The sequence below is a fragment of the Kazachstania africana genome, chromosome 3, assembly GCF_000304475.1.
Source record: "Kazachstania africana CBS 2517 chromosome 3, complete genome".
Lineage (NCBI taxonomy): Eukaryota > Fungi > Ascomycota > Saccharomycetes > Saccharomycetales > Saccharomycetaceae > Kazachstania > Kazachstania africana.
In genome coordinates, this window is record NC_018942.1 from 680,434 (window position 1) to 703,626 (window position 23,193).

The 23,193-nt window shown below is 35.5% G+C and overlaps 11 protein-coding genes and 2 non-coding genes across 13 annotated transcripts; 7 read left to right on the plus strand and 6 right to left on the minus strand.

Moving 5' to 3' along the window:
* Position 1: 1 nt before the first annotated feature.
* Positions 2-2,491, plus strand: KAFR0C03340 (uncharacterized protein; the record flags this gene model as incomplete). Its single annotated transcript, XM_003956412.1, has 1 exon — positions 2-2,491. The coding sequence occupies one exon, from the start codon at positions 2-4 to the stop codon at positions 2,489-2,491; it is 2,490 nt and encodes an 829-aa protein (XP_003956461.1).
* A 134-nt stretch (positions 2,492-2,625) lies between these two features.
* MSH4 (MutS family protein MSH4) lies at positions 2,626-5,244 on the minus strand (the record flags this gene model as incomplete). Its single annotated transcript, XM_003956413.1, has 1 exon — positions 2,626-5,244. One exon carries the CDS (start codon positions 5,242-5,244, stop codon positions 2,626-2,628), a length of 2,619 nt encoding a protein of 872 aa, XP_003956462.1.
* Positions 5,245-5,349: 105 nt separating this feature from the next.
* Positions 5,350-5,423, minus strand: KAFR0Ctrna10N. The gene has a single exon. It is a non-coding gene; the product is annotated as a tRNA-Asn (tRNA).
* Positions 5,424-6,225: 802 nt separating this feature from the next.
* KAFR0Ctrna15K lies at positions 6,226-6,298 on the plus strand. The gene has a single exon. It is a non-coding gene; the product is annotated as a tRNA-Lys (tRNA).
* Positions 6,299-6,751: 453 nt separating this feature from the next.
* GNA1 (glucosamine 6-phosphate N-acetyltransferase) lies at positions 6,752-7,222 on the plus strand (the record flags this gene model as incomplete). The annotated part of the gene is made up of 1 exon (XM_003956414.1): positions 6,752-7,222. The coding sequence occupies one exon, from the start codon at positions 6,752-6,754 to the stop codon at positions 7,220-7,222; it is 471 nt and encodes a 156-aa protein (XP_003956463.1).
* Positions 7,223-7,344: 122 nt separating this feature from the next.
* Positions 7,345-7,575, minus strand: SMX2 (mRNA splicing protein SMX2; the record flags this gene model as incomplete). Its single annotated transcript, XM_003956415.1, has 1 exon — positions 7,345-7,575. The coding sequence occupies one exon, from the start codon at positions 7,573-7,575 to the stop codon at positions 7,345-7,347; it is 231 nt and encodes a 76-aa protein (XP_003956464.1).
* Positions 7,576-7,910: 335 nt separating this feature from the next.
* GAT1 (Gat1p) lies at positions 7,911-8,819 on the minus strand (the record flags this gene model as incomplete). Its single annotated transcript, XM_003956416.1, has 1 exon — positions 7,911-8,819. One exon carries the CDS (start codon positions 8,817-8,819, stop codon positions 7,911-7,913), a length of 909 nt encoding a protein of 302 aa, XP_003956465.1.
* Positions 8,820-9,809: 990 nt separating this feature from the next.
* On the plus strand, positions 9,810-10,520 carry IES3 (Ies3p; the record flags this gene model as incomplete). The annotated part of the gene is made up of 1 exon (XM_003956417.1): positions 9,810-10,520. The coding sequence occupies one exon, from the start codon at positions 9,810-9,812 to the stop codon at positions 10,518-10,520; it is 711 nt and encodes a 236-aa protein (XP_003956466.1).
* Positions 10,521-10,761: 241 nt separating this feature from the next.
* On the plus strand, positions 10,762-12,258 carry FRS2 (phenylalanine--tRNA ligase subunit alpha; the record flags this gene model as incomplete). The annotated part of the gene is made up of 1 exon (XM_003956418.1): positions 10,762-12,258. One exon carries the CDS (start codon positions 10,762-10,764, stop codon positions 12,256-12,258), a length of 1,497 nt encoding a protein of 498 aa, XP_003956467.1.
* A 154-nt stretch (positions 12,259-12,412) lies between these two features.
* Positions 12,413-13,141, minus strand: KAFR0C03410 (uncharacterized protein; the record flags this gene model as incomplete). The annotated part of the gene is made up of 1 exon (XM_003956419.1): positions 12,413-13,141. One exon carries the CDS (start codon positions 13,139-13,141, stop codon positions 12,413-12,415), a length of 729 nt encoding a protein of 242 aa, XP_003956468.1.
* A 499-nt stretch (positions 13,142-13,640) lies between these two features.
* BUD27 (prefoldin-like protein) lies at positions 13,641-16,670 on the minus strand (the record flags this gene model as incomplete). Its single annotated transcript, XM_003956420.1, has 1 exon — positions 13,641-16,670. The coding sequence occupies one exon, from the start codon at positions 16,668-16,670 to the stop codon at positions 13,641-13,643; it is 3,030 nt and encodes a 1,009-aa protein (XP_003956469.1).
* A 529-nt stretch (positions 16,671-17,199) lies between these two features.
* On the plus strand, positions 17,200-19,689 carry EPL1 (Epl1p; the record flags this gene model as incomplete). The annotated part of the gene is made up of 1 exon (XM_003956421.1): positions 17,200-19,689. The coding sequence occupies one exon, from the start codon at positions 17,200-17,202 to the stop codon at positions 19,687-19,689; it is 2,490 nt and encodes an 829-aa protein (XP_003956470.1).
* Positions 19,690-20,101: 412 nt separating this feature from the next.
* On the plus strand, positions 20,102-23,188 carry BST1 (Bst1p; the record flags this gene model as incomplete). Its single annotated transcript, XM_003956422.1, has 1 exon — positions 20,102-23,188. One exon carries the CDS (start codon positions 20,102-20,104, stop codon positions 23,186-23,188), a length of 3,087 nt encoding a protein of 1,028 aa, XP_003956471.1.
* Between the last annotated feature and the right edge of the window lie 5 nt (positions 23,189-23,193).

The following is a 23,193-nucleotide window of genomic DNA, read 5'->3' on the forward strand; positions in this document are numbered from 1 at the left end:
AATGCTTTTTGGTGTGAAATTAGCAAATGATATATATCCACCGTGGAAGGATTCATATATCTCATACGATGGTTTAAAGAAATTATTGAAAGAAGATAATGATGATACAACTAATCAAGAATGGACTGAGAGAGATGAATCGCGGTTTGTTGAAGCATTGGATAGTGATTTGGAAAAAGTTTATACCTTTCAAGTCGACAAATACAACAATCTTATGGATAAATTGACTCATTTAGAAAAAGAAACCTCAACTGAAGATAAAGTAAGACAACTGGATCCCGATACTTTCCAAAGGATTTTAGAAGATGCATTGAGCGAAGCTAAGGAATTAGATAATTTCAGCAGATTAAATTATACCGGTTTCATGAAAATAGTGAAGAAACATGACAAATTGCATTCACAGTACCCTTCTGTAAAATCTTTGCTACAAGTAAGATTGAAAGAATTACCATTCCATTCAGAAGAATATTCTCCAGTACTTTATAGAATTTCGTTCCTCTATACTATTCTAAGATGCAATTTTTCAACTATATCAAAATCATTAGCGAGTACCAGCAGGCTATCTAATGTAGGCTCCATTTCAGACTCTAAAACCAATTATAAAATTTTTAAATTTTGGATACATAAGGATAATTTAATGGAAGTGAAAACAAGGATACTACGCCATTTACCTGTTCTTGTGTATGCATCTGCTCCTACAGAAAATGATGATATTATCGATCGCTTCGAAAATGATGTGGTTGATGCAGATGGCGGCATTCCTTCTGCCAATTCAAGTTCTAAGAACAGCGAAAAAGATGTCCCTTACAACTCTTATGATCCTGTCATTACAACCGTTTATTTTGATAATGAGTTCTTCGAGTTGTACAATAATAAGTTACTGAAACAACATTCTGCCAGAACTTTAAGACTTAGATGGACGGGTAAGCTTGCAGACAAACCTGATATATTTTTAGAGAAGAGGATCTTATCTGAAAACGAAGGTGGAATTGGCTATAACTTTGAGGAAGTTAGACTAAAAATGAAACAAAAATATATCAATAATTTCATTTTCGATGGGGACAAAAAATATGAAGAATTAGTTTTGAATAGAATGAGACAAGGTGGTACGACAGACCCTACGTTGAAAAAAGTCCAAGGTGATTTTGAAGTCGTTCAACAGTTTATCATGCAAGAGCAACTACAGCCAGTTTTGAGAACCGTATATAGAAGGACCGCATTTCAAATTCCAGGTGATGACCGCATACGAATTGTTATTGATTCAGATATTCTGTCAATAAGGGAGGATTCCTTCGACAAAACGAGACCTATAAGAGATCCTAAAAGTTGGCATAGAAGAGATATTGACACAGATGTTTCTAATCCCCTAAGATTTTTAAGATCCGGGGAATACGCCAAGTTTCCATATTCTGTTATGGAAATTAGAATAAAGCAAACTGATAATATACGTCCTAATGAAGTTGAGAGGCCCAATTCGTACATGAATACGACGTTTTCATCAAATCTACCAGGCAAACACGGACAATGGATTACAGAATTGATAAATTCCCACCTGGTTAAGGAGGTACCAAAATTCTCTCTTTATATTCAAGGTGTTGCTTCACTGTTTGGGGAGGATGAGAAGCTTGATATTTTACCGTTTTGGCTACCAGACCTTGAAAAGGATATCAGAAGAGATCCAAAACAAGCATATGAGGAAGAGAAGAAAAAATTGAAGAAACAAAAGGAAATAGAGGCAAAAATTGCAGGGATGCGAAGGCTATCAAAAATTGAACCAGTCGAAAACGAAAATGAGGAAGAGAGTGAGACGAGGCGTCCTAACAGCAGCATCCTGGAAGTTAGAGAGCTCGATCTTGAGGAACGCAACAGATCAAAAAAGGCTCCTAGAGGAAAGAGGAAGAAAACTTCGAAAGCACAAACAACTTTTTTGAATGTTTTATCAGGTAAGGCTCCTAAACTGATTAATTTTGATTCAGAAGATGAGGAGATAGAACTGCCTGCTGGCGTCAAAAAGCCAACAAGCTATCTAAAAAATGCTGGCCCGATCAAAGTTGAACCCAAAGTTTGGCTCGCAAATGAGAGAACTTTTAACAAATGGCTTAGAGTCACTGCCTTACTCAGTGCGTTAACATTTTCCATTTATAATTCCATTAGGCATGCCTCTTTCCCACGACTTGCCACTACAATGGCCTACATTTATTTTTGCCTCACGATATTTTGTGGATTATGGTCATATACAACTTATCTCAGAAGATTAGACCTCATTAAAGCAAGAAGTGGCACACATCTGGATGCACCCTTAGGTCCTATATTACTTGCTCTTGTCTTGGCGGCTACCCTGATTATAAATTTCATTATTGCATTCAAAGAAGCAGCAATAAGACAGCATGGAGGACCTCAATTGTCTTCTATCACCCGCTTTCAGGAAGGTGTTCCAGAGAAACTTGATGCCATAAGTGATTTTATCTTCAAGCTTGTAGGGGCTCAATAATTGCAGCTGGTCAAAAAATATAAAAATATTGTAGCAGGGTATCCTCGGAGAAAGCAAAAATAATTGGGAGAGCTCTTTTATTACAGTAAGATAATATGTAAGTTTATTGTGAGGCAAGACAATTTTTCAAAGGATTATATACTGTCAAAATTATGAATGAATTCATTTTGCAAACCTTTTAATTCATTTAATATTCTCCCTTGTTGGATGCTATAGCCTTCCAAGATGTTCACCAAGTTATGAATTTTTTTCATTTGATTCGTCAGAGTAACCCTATCTAAACTCCGTTGGCCCTTTTGAGTTTCATCTGAATCTTTTTTATTCTTGAGCAATGCGGCGGAGATGGTGTGAGCTTCTTCAAGTACAATGGGCTTGAATAAGTTTTTTACTACTCGAAGTCCGCTATTTTCTATATAAAAGGGACTTTGACATACTTTATAATGCATAGTAAGCTGGCCGCTGGTCACATCTGTTTGCATATGTAAATGTACAACTGCTGCCCTTGTGGACAGCAACTTGGGGATATCTTGAAAATGAGTCGACAAAAACACGGTGCTCTTCGTTTTGAGCAAGTATTCTGCAAAAGCCATAGATATAGCAAATCCGTCTCCAATGCTAGACCCTCTTCCAAGTTCATCTAGTACCATCAACGTTTTATCATCTGTATCGCACAAGAAGTAGGCCATTTCCTTCATTTCGAATGCAAAATTGGAAGAAGTTAATTCCATGGTGTCATTGCACACTCGAGCATGTATTTTCGTGAATATGGGAAAAAGAGCACTTTTTGCAGGAATGGGAGACCCCATTTGTGCCATAATACATAACAAAGCTATCTGTTTTAGATAAAGGGATTTGCCGCTCATATTACAGCCCGTGACAATTTGCAAGGAAGAGCTTTGTTTCATACTTGAAATCCGGTTAGATACAAAATTCTTTATTGATGTCTCAAGAACTGGATGTCTGGATTCCTCGATAAAAAGGGTATTTGTGAACCTTGGGATGCAATAGTTGTACAAGCTAGAGTTGAATGCGAAGCAACAAAGAAGATCCAAAAGGGAGACAGCTTCTGATAGCATAAATAGTACTGAAATTTTTTTCACAGTTTTTTTTAATAATCTATCAACTACTTCTTCACTCAATATGGTAATTTCTAACATTACTTCTTTCAACCTGGCATTCATTTTTATAATTTCAAGCGTGGAACATTCAAAGTAAGTCCTTTTTGTTACTTTATTGATGAAGACAGGGGGCAACATTGAGACGTCAGAAAATTTGCTTCTGCTTATTTTTATGAAGAAACCTCTTTTTGCGTCAAAGCTATGAAGTAACTCAACGCTGAACTCTGAAGATAAATTCTCTATTATTGCCAATAGTTCATCAATGATACTTTTGTAGATCTGCCTTGATATATCGAGTAACCCGTTAGCACCACATTTTACGGCATAAGATCTTTGATTCTGTAGCTCTAAATTAGTTTTGGCCCATATGCAATCCTCATTGATATATTCATCTATCAAATTCCCAACCTCTGAAATAGACTTGTTGCATAAAATATCATTTATTTGAGAAAGTAGTAAGTTGGACATGTTATAGTGTTCAAGGCGCGTTTGAAGAGTCTTGGTAATAACAATTGTTTCCTTGAGGAGAAGAACATAATTTATTTTTTGTTGAGACTGGATAGCTGTATGATTAAGTGAAAGTAATTTTGAGAACAGCAGGTCGAGATCTTGATATGATTTCATTGCATTTCTTAATAATTCTAGCACGTCCTGCTGTTTTTGCAATTCTGAAACGGCTTCTAGTCTTCTAGAAATACTTTCATTATCAGTAAGAGGTTGTAGAATACTACTACGCAATAATCTCTTACCCATTTTAGTAGACGTCTTATCGAGGAAGCTCCATAGGGTAATTCCTTTTTTGTCAATTTTATTTTCTACTAATTCAAGGCCCCTGATGGTCTTTGGGTCAATTAGAACGGTGTTTTCAGAGCATTCATACCTCATTCTAAAGTGACTGTAATGATAAAACTCGTTATTTGACTTTTTCACAACATCATCTGTATATTTAACAGCGGCACCAATAGCAGCCAGGGCATATGTTTTATCTAACATCTCATTTTTCAAAAGATCTTTTGTGTTTTCGACAATGGAGAGTTTATTTATTGCCGATATGCCACATTGTGTACTAAAGTATTTTAAAGGCCCTTCACAAAGCTTTACAGTTTCTGCGACATTTAATTTTATCAATGTTGCTAATTTAGAAACGGTTGGCGCTAATGATGAACTTGGTAAAAATATTTCTGTAGGTTGATGGATTTGAATGTGATGAATTGTTCTGATAAAAATCTGAGAATCTACAAATTCTGAGAAGATCATTTGACCCAAGTTGTAGTTAACCGTACATATTCCAATCCGTGTCTCAATATCTTTGGAACATTCATATATTACGCATAGAATGCGATCTGGGAAAGTGCTTAGATTAACCGCCGATGTAAATGCTGTTGTATTTGTCATAATTTGGTCAGCATATCTGGTGCCAGTAAGGCAGCTCGAGTAGAAAGAAGGAGATTCACCAGTTTGCACATTCCTTTTATATAATCTCCTACCTTTAAAGGTGCCTTCACGGTTCCTGCTTCCGTCCCTCGTTAATTTTGGTGATAGTTTGGGTTTCTTAGCTGAATTCCCTATATAATTGCCCCCACTTCTTTCAAAACATTTTTGATTTATGAAGCTCGATAAATTTGAACTGCTCATTGTAAATTGCTAACTTGTTGCCAGTCAAAGTACTGATTTTTGCTAATAAGACTGTCATTTTTACCTTAAATGATCTCTTCGTTCAGTAATGAAAAACTGAAAAACCGACCCCAGTGAGGATTGAACTCACGATCTTGCGATTAACAGTCGCACGCCTTAACCAGCTTGGCCATGGAGTCTATTATTTGATTTTTTTCGGAGAAAAAATATTACATCCCCTGTTTTTTCTCATATGATTGCCCAACAGGGCCTTATACGGACAGCTCAGCGTTTTTGTTGGAACGAGAATGTGATGGGTCTATAATAGTATAGCACATATTGTTAGATGAGAATATTATGGTTGCTGGAAATGGCATTATACTGACATTTCAATGTTTTGATAGTTAGAATGACAAATTTAGAATGTTCTAGAAGAATTCAATTACATAATAATGAGGTAATATGAGAAACAGTAAATTTATCGGTAGTAAAAATTACATAATAATATGGTAATGTGATAAATTGATGAAGTTATCGGCAGTAAATATTAGAGAATATTACAAATATGATTATAGAACATGGAAAAATGTTACAAAGCAAAATATGTTGGAAATTGTATAAATACTCAGGTGAACACTGAAGTTTGATCAAAGTTTGACACAATGTATATTATTTATTGTATACTTTATTGTATATAAGACCAGTGCATTATTTGGTATAACCACTGATTAATAAGAGTTATTTCAATTGTTTGACTGACCTTGAACAAAAATGAACACAATGAACGAAAATAATATAAAGGGATCATCCTCTGATCTTCCTTCACGTCATTTGGATGATATTTTGAGGTATCGTTTGTAATCTAGAACCAGTCTTGAGCAAAAGTCTTGTATTATCTAGCGTAGTCAGCTGTCTGTAAATCTGCAATACTACCAGGACGAGTATCACGTGGTTTAAACGGGACTTAGGAGTATTATTGATATATCAAAAACAACAAAATAAGCCTTGTTGGCGCAATCGGTAGCGCGTGTGACTCTTAATCACAAGGTTAGGGGTTCGAGCCCCCTACAGGGCTTTTGTTACATCAATTTTTTTGTTATTTTCAGCCTGCCATTATTATCATCATTGTTACATTAAGGATTTGTTCACCATAAGTGAGAACTAGTAATTTTTCTCTCAATCTTATAATAGTTTATCTGTTCCTTTGCTGGTGCAGCTGATAAAGACAGTTGAATTTACAGCGATTTACATTTTCAAAAAATGCATGGAAGTAAGTGTACTTTATCAGAAAGCTACGAAGACTGTTTCAGATAACCTGGAATAAACAGTGTCTCAATCATTGTCCTCTAAAAATAAACGTAGCCAGAAAATCAGACGTCTATGAGGCTGTATCAGCTCAAAAAGAGGAATCCTAAATCGATGCGAATCAATATAATTTGGGTCAGGAAAAAAAAGTAGAAATTATCTCACTGAAAGTGCTATTATATAGTTTTCGGTACAAAAAGGAGAGAAACGATAGGATCCAGATATGATACAACAATTAGAGAATGGCTTCAGTATAAGGCCAATCTCTTTGAACGATTTTGAAGAGGTTAAGGATACTTTATCCGCATTGACAGTAGTTGGAGAGATAAGCCCCGAGATATATGCTAGCTTATTGAAATATTGGGATACTTTATATTTAGATGATAATAAGACTAAAGTTTACAATGTCCACGTTATAGTTGACTCAAGTGGTACTATATGTGCAGTTGGTACTATTTTCCTCGAAAAAAAAATTATTCATTGCGGTGGTATTGTTGGACATATTGAAGATATTTCAGTAAATAAGAAATGCCAAGGAATGAAACTAGGGAAATTATTGATAGAACATCTTACAAATGTTGGCAGGAAAGCAGGCTGTTACAAGATTATATTAGATTGTGATGTTAAAAATACTGGGTTTTATGAAAAATGTGGGTATTCCAATGCCGGTGTTGAAATGCAAATAAGATTTTAATAGGTGTAGAATGATAAATGAAGAATGAAAATGGTTAATTATATAATACATAGAAAAATGATGTTGGTTTGCTTGCTTCTTCTCCCTATTCTTTTACTGTTTGAATGCATAATCTTGATATATTAATTTATGGAATCCAAAGCTTCCATAGCCACAATTGAATTTCCCCTTATAACGGTTTGTGATCCTAATGGAATATTTGAGTCATTCTTAGAAAGTTCGAAGGCATCGTCCAGCACAATGTTTAAAAAGATGTCATAACCTCGAAGTATACCGGCAACTTTTCTTGAACCATTTATTTGTAATAAGACCTTTTTATCCATATATTTCTTTAATTCAGGGGTTGACACCATCGTTGTATTTATTAGATTTGCAATATTAATGGTTTATGAAGAGAATAGTTTGCGTTTGTACTAGCTCCTTCTAATAAAACTCGCAAATATTACATTTATAGCCTCTTGGTATTATTTAATTTTCGGGATTGTATATTTAAAAAAAATCATCTCGTACGTGAACTGATAAATACTCGGGCTTACACTCTTCTGCCTGAAGATACGCTCGATGACATCAAAATGTTAAAGGTGGCTCTGTAAATGACTAAGTGCCAAAGTTAATCTTTTTGAAGTAGATATAGTATCTATATAAGAATATAAATGATTATTTGGTGAAGAGGAGGTAAAGAAATATATCATAGACCAAAACTTAGCCAATCTAAAGTGGGATTACTGTAGCTTCCATAACTGGTGTCACTGCCTTTACCACCAGCACCAGCATTAAAATTATTAATATTATTATTAGTATTAATATTATTACTTCTTCTATTGGCAGCTGTACTATTTCTTTGTCGTTTTTTGATAACGTCAGTTTTCAAAGAAAGAGGTCTCATTACACCATGCAATCGTAGAAAGAGACCACATGCATTACAAAGAGGATGACCTTCAGAATCTTTTCTCCATAGAGGTGTTGTTGAAGTTTGACAATTGTGACAAATATTCACTTGAGTATCTGACGATGGTTTTTTTTTAATTTTCCTGTTTATTTGTTTCATTTGAGATGGTCTCTTACCTAATTTTACTGCTGTCTTTGATTCAAATAAGAAAGATGACATGAAGTCATTCCCATCTGAAGGAAAGTCGTTGAAGGAGTCGATAAATTGCGAGTGTACACTATTTGAAGGTAAATCTAAATCTACGAAATTATCATGAGATTGAATAGCTATTGGTAATGACATAGCAAAATTGGAGCCACCAGTGTATGAAGTTAAATTTGTATACGATCCATAATCGTTACTAAAGAGACTATAATTACTATCGCGGCTTGTCAAATCTGGTTCAGGGGTATCAATGTTTTTCAAATTAGTTAATACATCATATTTTGAATTACTCGATTTGAGTCTGTTTATATTTTGTAATCTCCAAGAAAGATTTAGTATTCTTTCACTATATTGTAAGTTATCCTTCGCCAAAGAATATAATTTGAATATGTCGATAGTGTCATTTAGATCGAATTTATTTTGAAAAAGAGAGTCATTAAATGGGTCGTTTGAGAAAGAATCTGAAATCTGTGCCCTTTTCAATTGATAAGTCAATGCTGACATCTTTGAAAAATGATTTTTATAAATTGAAGGCTTTTTCCCCAGCCGTATGTAGACCCTACCAAGGTGCAATTAATAAGCTGTATATATATATATATATATACCTATATATATATATATTTCTTACGTAGTCGCCAGTGCCTGACATTTCTTTCCTGCACTGATAAAGGAGAGTACCGGTTAATATTGAGTAACATTGCGGTCTCCTACTGCGTCACAGATAGTAATGCCAATAGTCAAAAAGGGAAAATGCAAGATTGACAGTATCAGGACTTTACCAGCCAAGAAGAAGAAGAAGAAGAAGAAGAAGAAGAAGATTATAATTATTTACCAAAATCATTTATTATTGGATTGATAAGAGATGGGACAGAAAAAGGAAAAAAATTTAGTAAACAGTTTATCTACAGCCAATAAATTAGATATAATATATTCCTGTGGCTTATTTACATTCTGTAGACAATTTAATCTAGCCACGTGAGCCAAAAATAAAGATGCTGCAATAATTATTATCATTATTACCACTTCCTTCCTACTGTGAATTTAACAGGAGAGGCCACAAAATTGAAATTCGCCATGCGAGAAAAAACTGTGCGATAACGGCGATCTTCACAATCATCATGGTGCCAGGGGAATCGCATATTGCAACATTGAAAATATCGTGTACTGCGCTATCGGTTTAAATTGCTTGGCCGTTCTATTACACTTGCATCTACACAAGGAATGAAGCAATGAGGCCCTGACCACTCAATTCTTGACAGTGACCTCTTCAAGCTTGGTAAGAGAAAAATCAATCATTTTTGCGTAACCCTAACTTGTTTATCAGACCAATAGTGCGGTGTACTGATTAGGGCAAGCCCATCTTTTTTCTAACAGTTGTTCATTACGGAAAAAAAAAAATACCAGTAGGAAAGTTGCCTGTTGCATTTTGAACCTTGTATTAGTTCAGTATGAAGCTCATCACTTACTACAAACCCAGCAGTTTATAACGTCACAATGTCTGGCACTAATGATAGAAGAAGGGTCGTTGATGATCAATACGATGAGCTACTCAAGACAGACAAACAGTTACAATTTGCATTTAAATCTATTGAAAATTACTATAATGCAAAGGATACCGATTTAGTCAAAGACGCCTTAATACTAGATTTGAAGGATTCAACTAGTAATATCAGACGTCATATCGTGAATGTCGACGATATATCGAGGATTAATTACGAAATGATCAAGAATGCTCCCGGTAATCTTGTGGCATCTGAACATGAAAATGACGTAGATATAGATCTTTTAAAGACTAAAATGTTCAAAAACAACCTTTACGAATTGAATGATACTTACTTAAACTTGATCAATTGGAAAAATTCCATACGAGAGGAACAAAGTAATGAAAATGATGATAATTTAAATACTGATTTACCTTCATTAAATGATCAAATAGAATATCTGTACCAAATCCAAGAAAAACTATTGAAACAGTATAATTCAATGATAAATAACGAAAAGAAATGGTTCACACTCCGTGAATTACTACTAGATGCAAATATAGAGCTAGATTTATTCAGTACTAACGAATCGAATCCAAAGTTTATAAAGATAAATCTAGGTGATAAAAATTTACAAAATTCACAATCTTTTGCAAACACTTTAGCATTCAATAGACCAAAGAGACAGAAACTAAATAATGGTAAACCATCAAACATACTATGATAGAACACTAGTAATATTTATATAATTGTTTACATAGTAAAATGCAGGAACATTTTTCACTACCGGGTAAGTAAGACTCATACTTTTTCTTTTTCTTCCCGACCTCGAAGAAGCAATAGTTTGAAAAATTTTCATCTTCGAAAGATTTGAAGTAATAAAAGTGACGAATTTTGCATAATTATATCATATTTATAAAGATCATCATCGTCGTAGACCATCCATCCTCAGGGAAGAAATAGATATGTCTGATTTTCAATTAGAAATTTTACAAAAATTAAACGATTTGAATGAGATCAAATCTACTATAAAAGTTTTCCCAACTGTTTCATCACAAGATGTACTTTCCGCGTTAAACTCTTTGAAAGCTCATAATAAATTGACTTACTCAAAAATCGATTCTATCCACTACGATTTAAGCGATGAAGGTAAAGAAATTGTAACTAACGGTTCTCATGAAGTTAAATTGACCCAATTAATCAATGAAATGGGTAAACTACAAATTAAAGATGTCATGTCCAAATTCGGTGCCAACGGTAAAGTTGGTCAAGCTCGTGCTTTCAAAAATGGTTGGATTGTGAAGAATAAAGAAAACGAATTGGAATTAAAAGAAAATATCAACGTGAATGAATTAAAAGACGAAACTAAAGATTTATTAACATTGATCTCACAAGGTTCTTACGATTCTATCGATAATAAAGTTATTGCTGATTTGAAAAAGAGAAAATTAATCGTCCAAAGAAAGGAAACCGATTTTATCATTACTAAAGGTGCTGAATTTTCTTTAGAGTTAACAAAATTAGAAACTGATATAACTTCTGATATGATTGTCACTGGCGCTTACAAAGACTTGAAATTTAAACCATACAACTTCAACTCCCAAGGTATATCAACTCAATCCGGTGCCTTACATCCATTAAATAAAGTCAGAGAGGAATTTAGACAGATTTTCTTCTCAATGGGTTTCACAGAGATGCCATCAAATCAATATGTCGAAACTGGTTTCTGGAATTTTGATGCCTTATATGTCCCTCAACAACATCCTGCCCGTGATTTACAAGATACTTTCTACATCAAGGATCCTCTAACTGCTGACTTACCAGAAGATAAAGTTTACATGGAAAATGTTAAAGCAGTACACGAAAATGGTAAATTCGATTCCATAGGTTACCGTTACAATTGGAAGGAAGTTGAATGTCAAAAATTAGTCTTGAGAACGCATACTACTGCCATCTCTGCTGCCATGTTACATGAATTGGCAAAAGATCCAAAACCAACCAGATTATTCTCTATTGACCGTGTTTTCCGTAATGAAGCCGTCGATGCTACTCATTTAGCTGAATTCCACCAAGTCGAGGGTGTCCTTGCAGACTATAACATCACTCTTGGTGATTTGATCAAATTCATGGAAGATTTCTTTGCAAAGATGGGTGTCACTGGCTTAAGATTCAAACCAACCTACAATCCATACACTGAACCATCAATGGAAATCTACTCATGGCATGAAGGTCTAGGTAAATGGGTTGAAATTGGTAACTCCGGAATGTTCAGACCTGAAATGTTAGAAAGTATGGGTCTACCAAAGGATTTAAAGGTTTTAGGTTGGGGTTTATCTTTGGAAAGACCTACTATGATCAAATACAAGGTTCAAAATATCAGAGAATTACTAGGCCACAAAGTCTCGCTAGAATTCATCGAAAGTAACCCAGCTGCTAGATTAGACGAAGATTTATATGAATGATACTGCATGATTTTTTTTTCTCACTTCTATTTTGTACTTATAAACTATTTCAAATAAAATAACTGATATATACACTCAATATTACCTTGAATCTTACATCTTAAAGGAAGAAAAGGAAAAAATCGAAATAAAAATATAAGAACGACAGCCCCAATCAAATTATATACCTCCTATCATATAGCCGGAATGGGACGCCTTTGTAAAAATTACTTAAACTCTGATTACTTTCCTCAATATATTTTTCAAGTATGCCAATACATTCTTCTAATTTTAATCCGTCCCTCAATCCTTGCTCAATGGACTGCCATACCTTTTTCCGTCTATTAATTTGTCTGGATAAATTCTTATCGGTCTGTCTCCATGAAGCTCCATATCGTGCTTCGAGGTCTCTTATAGATACGTTTCTATTCAAAATTATTTTCAAATCACCTGAATCTAGCCTGCCACCTGCTATTAACTTTTCCAAATCAACCAAAAAATTAAGTAAGTGTCGATAATGCCATTGTCTTGGAACCTTATCATACTCCTCCCACAGTTGTGCAATTGAACCTGGCCACTTTATCAAAATGACACCATGATTGTCCAATTTTGAACGGCGTTCTTCTTCTTGAAATGGGATATTTTCAATTGTCTTTGAAAGTTGGGATAGGAAACTAAGTAAATCTTTTATTGTAGGGTCATATTCATAGTTAGACACTTCATATGTATGCCATTTATCCAGAATTATGTTATCTACGCGTATTATCATCAGCTTTATCTTGAGCTTCATTTCCTCTACAGTATCCAAAATATTTTGAATATCTGTGATAGCATCAATATCACTATCATCCGTGTGACCTGAAAAATAGCCTTCATAGTCCAGTAGTTCCAGGTCCTTACTCATTGTATCTACAGATTATAATTTTCTTTGAACAAACTCAATATAGTAACTAAAAATCCACTAAATGTTCCCTTTGGCGGCCAAAATTACTCTTAATCGAGAATTAGCTATCGTGAAATGAATGCTATGAATTATTAGTTATATATATATGATATCAGTACTATCGTTTTTTTTACAAGTTCTGACTTATCGCTAGTGTCTGATACAGATGCTAGAACACCCCATCATTTACCTTCCCTAATGACGAGGCAATATACGAAAACTAAAAGGCTAATACACAAGGAGTACAGCTAAACAAACTCCACACCCAAATGTCTTCCGTCTGTAAACTGACTGCAATGCATCTCATATTTATTACCATGACAGGCTTTTTTTTCTATCTTGTCCTATGCCAGAAAGTCCGACCGCTACTTGAACAATCGCACGTGACAATGTGTCAAAAATTTAGGAGACGCCTATATCATTGTCTTCACGTCCTATCTCAAAGGTATATCTTCCACGATTACTCTATATTCAAGTTCAGCCTTTGTGCCTTGAACCTACTCCTTTTAATTGGATTTCCAAATTCATCTATAGGCTCTAGTTCTTTGCTACTATCAATGCCTTCCTTATGTGGCTCATCGTCAAATGAAAGTTCTTTCATCTTGGCAATCATCTGCTCCTTCAAGCGGCGATATTCAATATTGATTGACTCATTCAAAACATGTGGATGCAAAGCTAGATCTTCGTACTCTTTGTCTTCTCCTATGTCTGATAAATCTTCATTCTCAACAACATCAACCATCATAGGACCATCATTATCGTCCTCCTCGTCATCTTTATCATGGTTTGAAAATGGTATGAAAGGGTTACTTTCTCTAAACTGAATAATATCATCCTGTAACTCATCGACCTCTTTGTTATATTCTTTGAAATCTTCAACTTTTTCTAAGACAGTACCAGGATGTTCCTCTAAATCATCGTCATACATACCAAGAAGATACGCTTTTGCCATATCGTCTAAATTCTCACCTAATGCACTATAATCCACATTTGCAACATGAACAGAGTCCTCATTTTTACCCAGCTTTCCTATGACATCCTTGATTTCCGTAGGGAAATCTTCATAATAACCCGAATTGTCATCTTGGTCTTTCTTTGAAACGTTATCTTTTTCTTGCAAAGTTTTTCCACCGCCAATTTCATCTTGTTCAAAATCGTCTGCCTCTACAATGCGTGTTTCCAAATCATCTTCAGGATCGGAACTCATTTCATCTAAAAGTTCCAAGTTTTTATTTCTTTGTTGGGGTTTTTGAACTCTCGGTCTCATAAGTGAACTCATTTTCTTTTTAAAAGGTTTCGATGTTTCAATACTTGATCTGAGACCTTTTTCTGTTGTGTTTTTAGCCGCGCATTTAACGTCTTTTATTGATAACTCCCCTGAGCACTCCACAGATGGATTGAAATCATCTGAGCTTTCAAATATATCTGAGATGATCGGATTAACTGAAGAAATAATCTTTGAAGTCTTAGCTGTACCAGCTATATCCTTCTCTTTGGTAGCGTCATAGATCTCCTCGGCAATCCTTGAAAGGTCCCTGTCAGATGAAGACTTATCAAGGCCTTCTTTTGTCTTAAGAAACTTACTCACTTTCCTGACACGAGACGGTTCATTGATAGCATCAGCTACATTAGTATCGTGCTCCACAATAAAATCTGACATTACAGGATTCATCCTTGTCGTTGAGTTTGAAGAATTATTTACCTCACCTTCACCCACATCTTTTTCGATAATGGGGTCTGTCATAGTCGTATTAGCCATTCTTGCAAATCTACTGTGTTTCTTGATAGGCTTCGATTCTTCATAATGTTCTCGTACATGACCTGTAACAGCAGAGTTGGTTACGTCGTCGTTACCTTCAACTGTATGGTATAAAGGCTCCACATCGTTTTCTACAAAGCTATCAACCATTACAGCCTCCCTAATGTCCGACACATCGTCTTTTGTTTCGGTAGGATGACGTTCCCGCTGATGTGATGAGCTCCTATCTTTTTTGAATCTAGAAACACGCCTAGTTTTCACTTTGTTTTTATAATCTGCCTTTTCTTCCTCTAAATGAGCCTCATTAGTGACTTGTTTTTTATATTTATCATGAATCTGATCCGCATCTTGAACACCAAGCAGACTTGCAAAGAGGTCACTATCAAACTCATTTAGGTGTGGGTTATTTGTATCATCTACCATATCATCGGCAAATGTTTCATATGGACCCATATTAAATATTGGGAATCTATGGGTTTGTTTTTTGGTCTCTTCTTTGAAACTTTCAACTTCATGTATATCTAAAGCTGGTGCAAAACCAACACTCTTCTTCTTTTTCTTTTTGTCTAATCCTGATCCAGTACCTTTCTTTAAAATTGATTTACCTGCATCTTTTGGGGCTTGCTTTGTATTTGAACTTACTATTGGCTTAGTCGCATGGTCAGTCATTGACACTTCTGATTTAATAATAGATTTAGATGCACGAAGCTTATTGATCTGCTCCAGGAATGAACTTTGAGCAGCGACACCAGGGACGAGAGATGCCTGTGAAAAATTGCTCTCATGATCACCATCTTCTTCATATTCGCTATCTTCCGAATGATTCTCATCATAAGTGTAACGTCCGCCTTGGAAAGCTTCATAATCATATTCAATGTCATCAGAAGTAATTGTACCATCATCTAATTGATCTTGTTCATCCATCTGTTCGACTAGATCGGCAAAGGTGTAGATATTATCGGTATCTACATTAGGAATGCCGGTATCCACAACGGGTCGATAAGAATTTACGTCATTAACCGTTAATTCTTCAACGTTCTCTAATACATCATTATCTAGGTTCTTTTCGAAGCTCTTGTTTTTTTCCTGCAAAAGCTTGCCCCTGACGTTATTGGCAAATGAATCTCCATATTCAATCTCCTTACTTGGCAACTCTTTCTCAAGCTTTGCGTCTTCTGATCCCAGTAACTTAGATTCCAGATCTTCACCAGCTTTTCCGTATGTGGCAGGGGAAACCGTGCTACTTATCACATTACCTTCGTCATCCAATTCCTCTCTGATTTCCATGGGCAGTGTGTCGTTGTCATACTCATCCCGCAAAGGTGCTGTAGCAGCATTTTCGTCACGAGATTTCAAAGTCTTTAAATTGTTTAAAGTCGTTCGAGCCTCTTTTATTTTGTCTTCAAATTTTTCAATAGCCTCTTCCATCAATCTTAACTTGAAATCTACAAAGGCTATCACTTCATCACACGGCTTTTCAACAAAATACTCATACCCTATGCTTAGATACACTTTATCATAGGCAATTATTACATCACCAAATACTCTCCCATTTTTCTGCTGGCTCTCATTATTTTCATCGGCTCTTTCCGACCTTTCACGAAATTCATAGAGATTTGCTCTTATACCAATGTAATGTGTCCTCTGATCTGTGAGAAAATCACGCTTTTCCTTCAGGTTGTCCAATGTTTTTGTAACAGAAGTGGTCAAGGTATCTAATTCTGCATCCATAATGACAGGCACAGTCTCAAAGTTATCAGCTAATCCCTAACCACTTTTGTCAAGATAGATCAGCATCTCATCGCCAATGTCAAACCGTAAATAAAAATCTTATATAATACTGGAAAAAAAAAACTCTACATAAAAAACCCAACCATATAACACGTGACTAAATAGAAAAACGCTATCATGGCATACGGAGCTGCTGTCCGGGACAACAAATTCTTTTTCATTTACTGCCGGCGGACAGAGTTTTTTCTTACAAATTCAACTCACTTGAGAAGGGGGGTAACATTGTAAGCTCCCAGAAATATTGCAATAATTAACGGCGTAAAACAGTCTTTGAAACAAGATAACTCATTACTTGGTGTTGTCAATACTAGTGGTCGCACATATTTGCCCTTTTCCTACTATAAAAAGGGCTCTTTTCCCAACGTTTATTATTGATTATTTGCATTTGTACATTCCACCACAAAAATTTTTGCCACCGTCCGGACACTTTGTTATTTGAGTATTTTCTCGGACAGTCACGTGGCCCATAATGCCTAATCCTACCGTTCGTAATGATAAAGACTTAAATACCCGTTTCAGACATCGAAAGATATCCGTCAAGCAAAGACTAAGAATATACCAGCCAAATGATTTGAAAAATCTGGATAAAGATGAACTACAACAGCGTGAAGTTGTCGACATAGAGACAGGTGTTGAAAAAAATGAGGAAAAAGAAGTTCATCTTTTAAAAATTTTACAAAAGGGTAGCAATCAACAGATAAATGATAAAAAGAAGGAATACATCCCGACGCCAAGCGCGTCCACTACCTGGAATGAATATGACGACTTTTATTATGGTAAATTTCAAAGTCCTGTTGGCTATATTAAATTTTCTGCTACCGTGGAAGATTGTTGTGGCGCTGCATATAATATGGATGAAACCGACGAAATATTCCTTAAAGATGAAATAAATGATAGAGAAGAATTTAAAGATAATCAATTGAGTGAAGACGAATTTGAAATTCTGTGTACAACATTTGAAAATGCTATACGAGAGAGACAACCTTTTCTTGGTATGGATCCCGAAACAATACTGTCATTTGAGGAAATAAAGCCGACCTTATTGAAAGTCGACTATGATGACAATGGGATAAGATCTGCATTGACTAGCGAACTAAACTTTAATAATGAGAAAAGGTTTTTGACAAAATTTGATTCACCTTCTCAGGCATACCTAAGAGCTCTACCCATTTTGATCGAAAGTTACGGCTCCAAGGTTTACGATCACTGGAAGCTACGTAAAATTGAATCCAATGGTACTGAAATTTTCCCACAATTAAAGTTTGAACGTCCTGGTGAAAAAGAAGAAGTCGATCCTTATGTTTGTTTCCGTAGAAGAGAAGTTAGGCACCCAAGAAAGACAAGACGTATCGATATTATAAATAGTCAAAAATTGAGATTATTGCGAAAAGAATTGGAACATGCAAAGGAATTAGCTTTTCTAGTTGCAAAACGTGAACAAGCTTCGTTGAAGCTTCTCGAGGCTGAATCAGATGTGTTCAGTGATAGATGTCAGATAAAGAGTTTGAAGCGTAATCTAAATCTCAGTGCGGAAGAAGACGATTTGATTAATCATAAGAGAAAACGTACGAACTTGATCACCTTGGAAAAGAAGAAACAACTCGAAGAGGAAGCGTTGGCTGCCAAGTTGGCAAAAGAAAGAGCCGAAGCAGCTGCTGCAATTACATCAGATTCATCAATGAGAAAAGCAAACAAGGGAAAATTGTCGAAGCGACAGCTAGAACAGATGGTAAAATCTGGTGCCAAATTAACTAAACAACAATTACAACAATTGAAACAATACCAAAAGAATGATAACAGCAAGCTTGATAACTCTCTTAAACAACTACAGCAAGAAAAGAACAAGCTGGCTTTGCAATCCCAACAACAAGCACCTTCTGTTGCATCTCATGTCTACGTAAAGTTACCATCATCCAAGGTTCCTGATATTGTGCTAGATGATGTTGACAACCTTCTATCCAGTAAAGAAAGGAATGCGAGAAATTATGTTCAGGAAAGAATGGAAAAGAGAAGAATTGAGGATGCCAATATGTTCTTCAATTTAACAGATGATCCTTTCAATCCAATATTTGATATAACTTTACCAAACAGTGTTGCTCCAAGCGATGCGCCCTTTTCATCAATTGCTTCTTCCAAATTTGAAATTGATAAGTCCTATTATGTTCCAGATTTAAGAGATTATCTAAATGGTACAACTGATAACATTATTGTTTTCAATAAGGACGGTGAAAAAATTACCACAAATACAGAGCAATATAAAAAATTAGAAATTTATGATCCTTTCCAACAAAGAAAGGAAATTCATTCTAGAGAATACCCAGTTAAATTTAGAAGACGTATCGGTAGATGTAACATACAATATTTCGATCGTAAACCCAATGGCTCATTTCCCGAAAAGTATAGTAGCCTGAATGAATTTATAGATTTTGATGCTATCGAAAAGGAAGAATATGGTGACGCTCAGAAGGCCATTAACGTATACGATTCAAAAGCTGACGAGTTAGTAAGGCTATATGATAAATGGAAATATGATTCTCCCCAAAATGATTACGGATTGCCATTTTCTGTCGAGCCTTCCAAACTGAATAAAATTTCTAATGAAACTCAAGTCATACGTTTTGGTACCATGCTAGGTAGTAAGTCCTACGAACAGCTTAGAAAATCCACAATAAAATATCGCCGGGAATATATTGCCAGAATTAAGCAGCAAAAAATTGATGCACAGCAATCGCTGCAACAAGATCAACAAAGTCAACGAGAATCACCAGCTCCTGGTACTCAAATCAACAAAAGCAACTCTAATTCTACCTCTAGCATTGCACTATCACCAAAAATGCAATCAACTGTGCCTTTGACTAGTCCATCCGATAATCCTGTAATTAAAAACGAAACTAAATTTGGGTCAACTCCTTCGCCGATGTCACAGGCTGTCCCCGTAACTCAAAAAAAGACATCTTAAATTTGCAAAACTAAATGTTTCATCACAAGAGTCTATTTGCTATGCTGGTTATATCAATTATGACGAGGATCACTTAGACTCTTCAATTCACTTCTGGTTATGTCAAAAAGAAAAAACAAATCACAACCTCAGAATGACATACGCATGTATTATTAAAAACTAAAAAAATCAATAAAAGAAAAGGGCTAGGACTTTTTCAAGGACATAGGCATTTACTTATAATGTCGCATATACATATATATTTTTAATGTATATATTTAACGATTTTCATGCATTTATTTAGTTTCCTCTTCATATATCTCTCGCGTTCGGGAAAACTTCAAGTGAAATAAATTTCAGATCTATTAGTTCTGTAATGTTTCATCTCTTTTGCAAAGGGTAGTAAATTCTATGAATCAGCTTCCAAAAGTAAATGGGACTAAGCAGGACACTTGGAGGAATATATAGACGAGGGACTTTTGAGCTGAAGAAATGGAAGTATGATGACGTCGCGACTACAACCAAGCAAATAGACTCAGCACAACTACTGGGTGCTGTAAATACCAATCATGAAAATAAAACTAACAAGGTACATGATTCGGATTTACCCGTAGGACAACGGTATTCCAAGAACTTCAAATTATCATCGTATTTCGGCATTCTGTGCATTTTACTGCTTTCATGCATCTGTTACTTCAGAATACTTGACGGAGCAGACTCTTCGCAATGCAGACCAATCTATATGTATCCATCATATGCCAGAATTGATGGATTTGATACAAGATTCAACACTTTGGCTAAAAAATATCACCTTTATCTTTACCGTGAACAGGGTTTAGATACGGAGCCCTTAGCTGATCAGGAAATCCAGCTAGATGGGATCCCAGTATTATTCATACCTGGAAATGCAGGCAGTTTCAAACAATCAAGATCAATAGCCTCCGAATGTGCAAACATATTTTTCAAGTCAAGGGACGATATAGAACACGCTAACACAAGAAATTTAGACTTTTTCACCGCTGATTTTAACGAGGATTTCACTGCTTTTCATGGTAGAACAATGCTAGACCAGGCAGAGTATCTCAATGACGCAATTAGGTACATCCTGGCTCTTTACCAGGAATCGGCAAGTTACAAGAATTCCGATATGCCTCTGCCACAATCGGTACTAATTGTCGCGCACTCCATGGGTGGGATTGTCGCAAGGTTGATGCCAACTTTGGAAAATCATATTGCAGGCTCAGTTAATTCAATACTTTCTCTGTCCACCCCACATGCTGCATCACCGGTAACGTTCGATGGCGATATCTTGAAAATTTATAAAAAAATTAATGACTACTGGAGAACCCAACTGGATGATGAAAGTTCTTTTTTCTCTCAAAATATGTCCCTGGTCTCAGTTACTGGTGGCATATCTGACGATGTGTTGCCAGCAGATTATGCTGCCGTACATGATTTGCTACCTCAAACCAACGGATTCACTACTTTTACTACAACAGTCCCACAAGTCTGGACTCCTATTGACCACCTTGCAATTGTATGGTGCAAACAACTAAGAACTATTATTGCAAAACTGTTGTTGGAGATGGTTGATTTAAGAACACATAGCAAAACAAGACCATTAAATGAGAGAATTCAATTGTCAAAGAACTTTTTACTTTCTGGGTTTGAAAGTTACTTCATTGAAGACTCTCCAATAAGAAACCCCAAAACAATGGCTATGAACATTGATACGACCTTTTCAAGCGGAACTACTGAGCTGCAGGCCAATCAGACATTGACACTCAAAAAAAATACTCTAACTGAGGAACACAAATTTTATAAAGTAGTATTACCAAAGAACAAAAACCATCCATATAGTTTCAGTCTTATAACTTCACTAGACTCAGTCAAAGTGTTGTTTTGCTTTACAAACCCGAGGACTTCAACTTTGTCGAGTATAAGATGCGTTGATGGAAACAACAACATGAGGATTGTACCGAACTCTTCCGAAGAAACCAAATACCCAGCGGATTCATCTATTGGAGAGAGTATGAGACATTTTAAGCTCCTTACTGTTGGTGGTCAAGATTTAGAGTCGTACGATTTCATAATAATTGAAAAGCCTGATGAAGGAGCATTTCAAACAGATGATGATTTTGTTGAGGCATCTCTAGCTGCAAATGAGGAAGTAATAGTTGATAAAGTTTCACCACTTCATTTGTTTTTCAAAGGCAGAACTATCAGACTGTACTCCGATAATACTTTATTGACAAAAGATCTACAATTTACTAACTTGTGGGACTCACTATTTTCGTACAGGTTAAGAATAAAGGGGCAGACAGGAAAGAACTCTGCATTTCAGCCATTTATACGTCAATGGATTAATGAACCTTTTGAAACAAAATGGCATTTAAACATCCTACATAACAATAAGGTGGACATAAATTTTCATAACGTTGCACCATTTATACCGGTCAACATAAGTGCACCAAAGCCGCTTCATTTATCTACAACACTGCCACATGATACAAAAATTGAGATAACCTTGAACATCAATTGGAGCTTAACCATGAAAATGCTCTTCATAAGATACAGGCTTGCTATTGCATCTTTCCCCACTTCAATACTTGCACTAATAATAGCATGCCAATTTTATACTTATTACAAATCATCTAAGTTTGTTTCCTTTCCTTCAATGCTGAGCCATACATTGGAAAAATATGGGATTTCTCTTCTCTTCATTTACATGAGTTTGTCACCACTAGTCAACTTAGAATGCATACAAAGGCTTCTATATTTTTTTGATCCAATAAAGCTGAACAAACCATTTTTATTAGAGAATAAGAGGATGTTAACTAACTTTTACTTTTTAGGTATCAGAAGCTGGCTTATGTCTTGGATTGGACCATTATTTGCTACGATGGCCGTTGGTGCACTATATGCCATATGTAAAATAATTGATCTTTTAACAATTTTGGCAAGGAACTTTGTAAGTGGTAGATCAGTCAAAAGAAGCACAACCAGGGTTTTTATTGATAGGTACAGAATTTTATCATGCTGTTTATTAGCCGCCGGTGTTGTTTTTTACATACCGTATCAGTTGGCATACGTGATATGCGTCGTTATCCAATTAGGTACATGTTTGAGAGTCATGCTAGGAACTGAGGACAAAAATTTGCTAAATTACAACGTATCTCTTTTATTATTAATGCTATTTACCATGGCCATAGAAATACCCACTATTATTGTCTTTTTGCACAATGTCTCAATCGGATGGGAAGCTACATTTAACTCGCATCACAATTCTATGTCAATATTACCTATAGTCATGCTTGTCAGTTCGAATTCCAACTTTAACATGCCACATTTTGGTAAAAGTTCAATTGACTGGCATGCTATTTCAGCTTTATTAGGTTACATGAGTATTTTTTCGTTAATTTATGGAATTAGGAATTTATACTGGATTCATTATATCCTGAACATAGTATTTTGTTGGCTTTTTTATGGGTCTATTATGAACTATGTAAACGCTATATAGAAAAG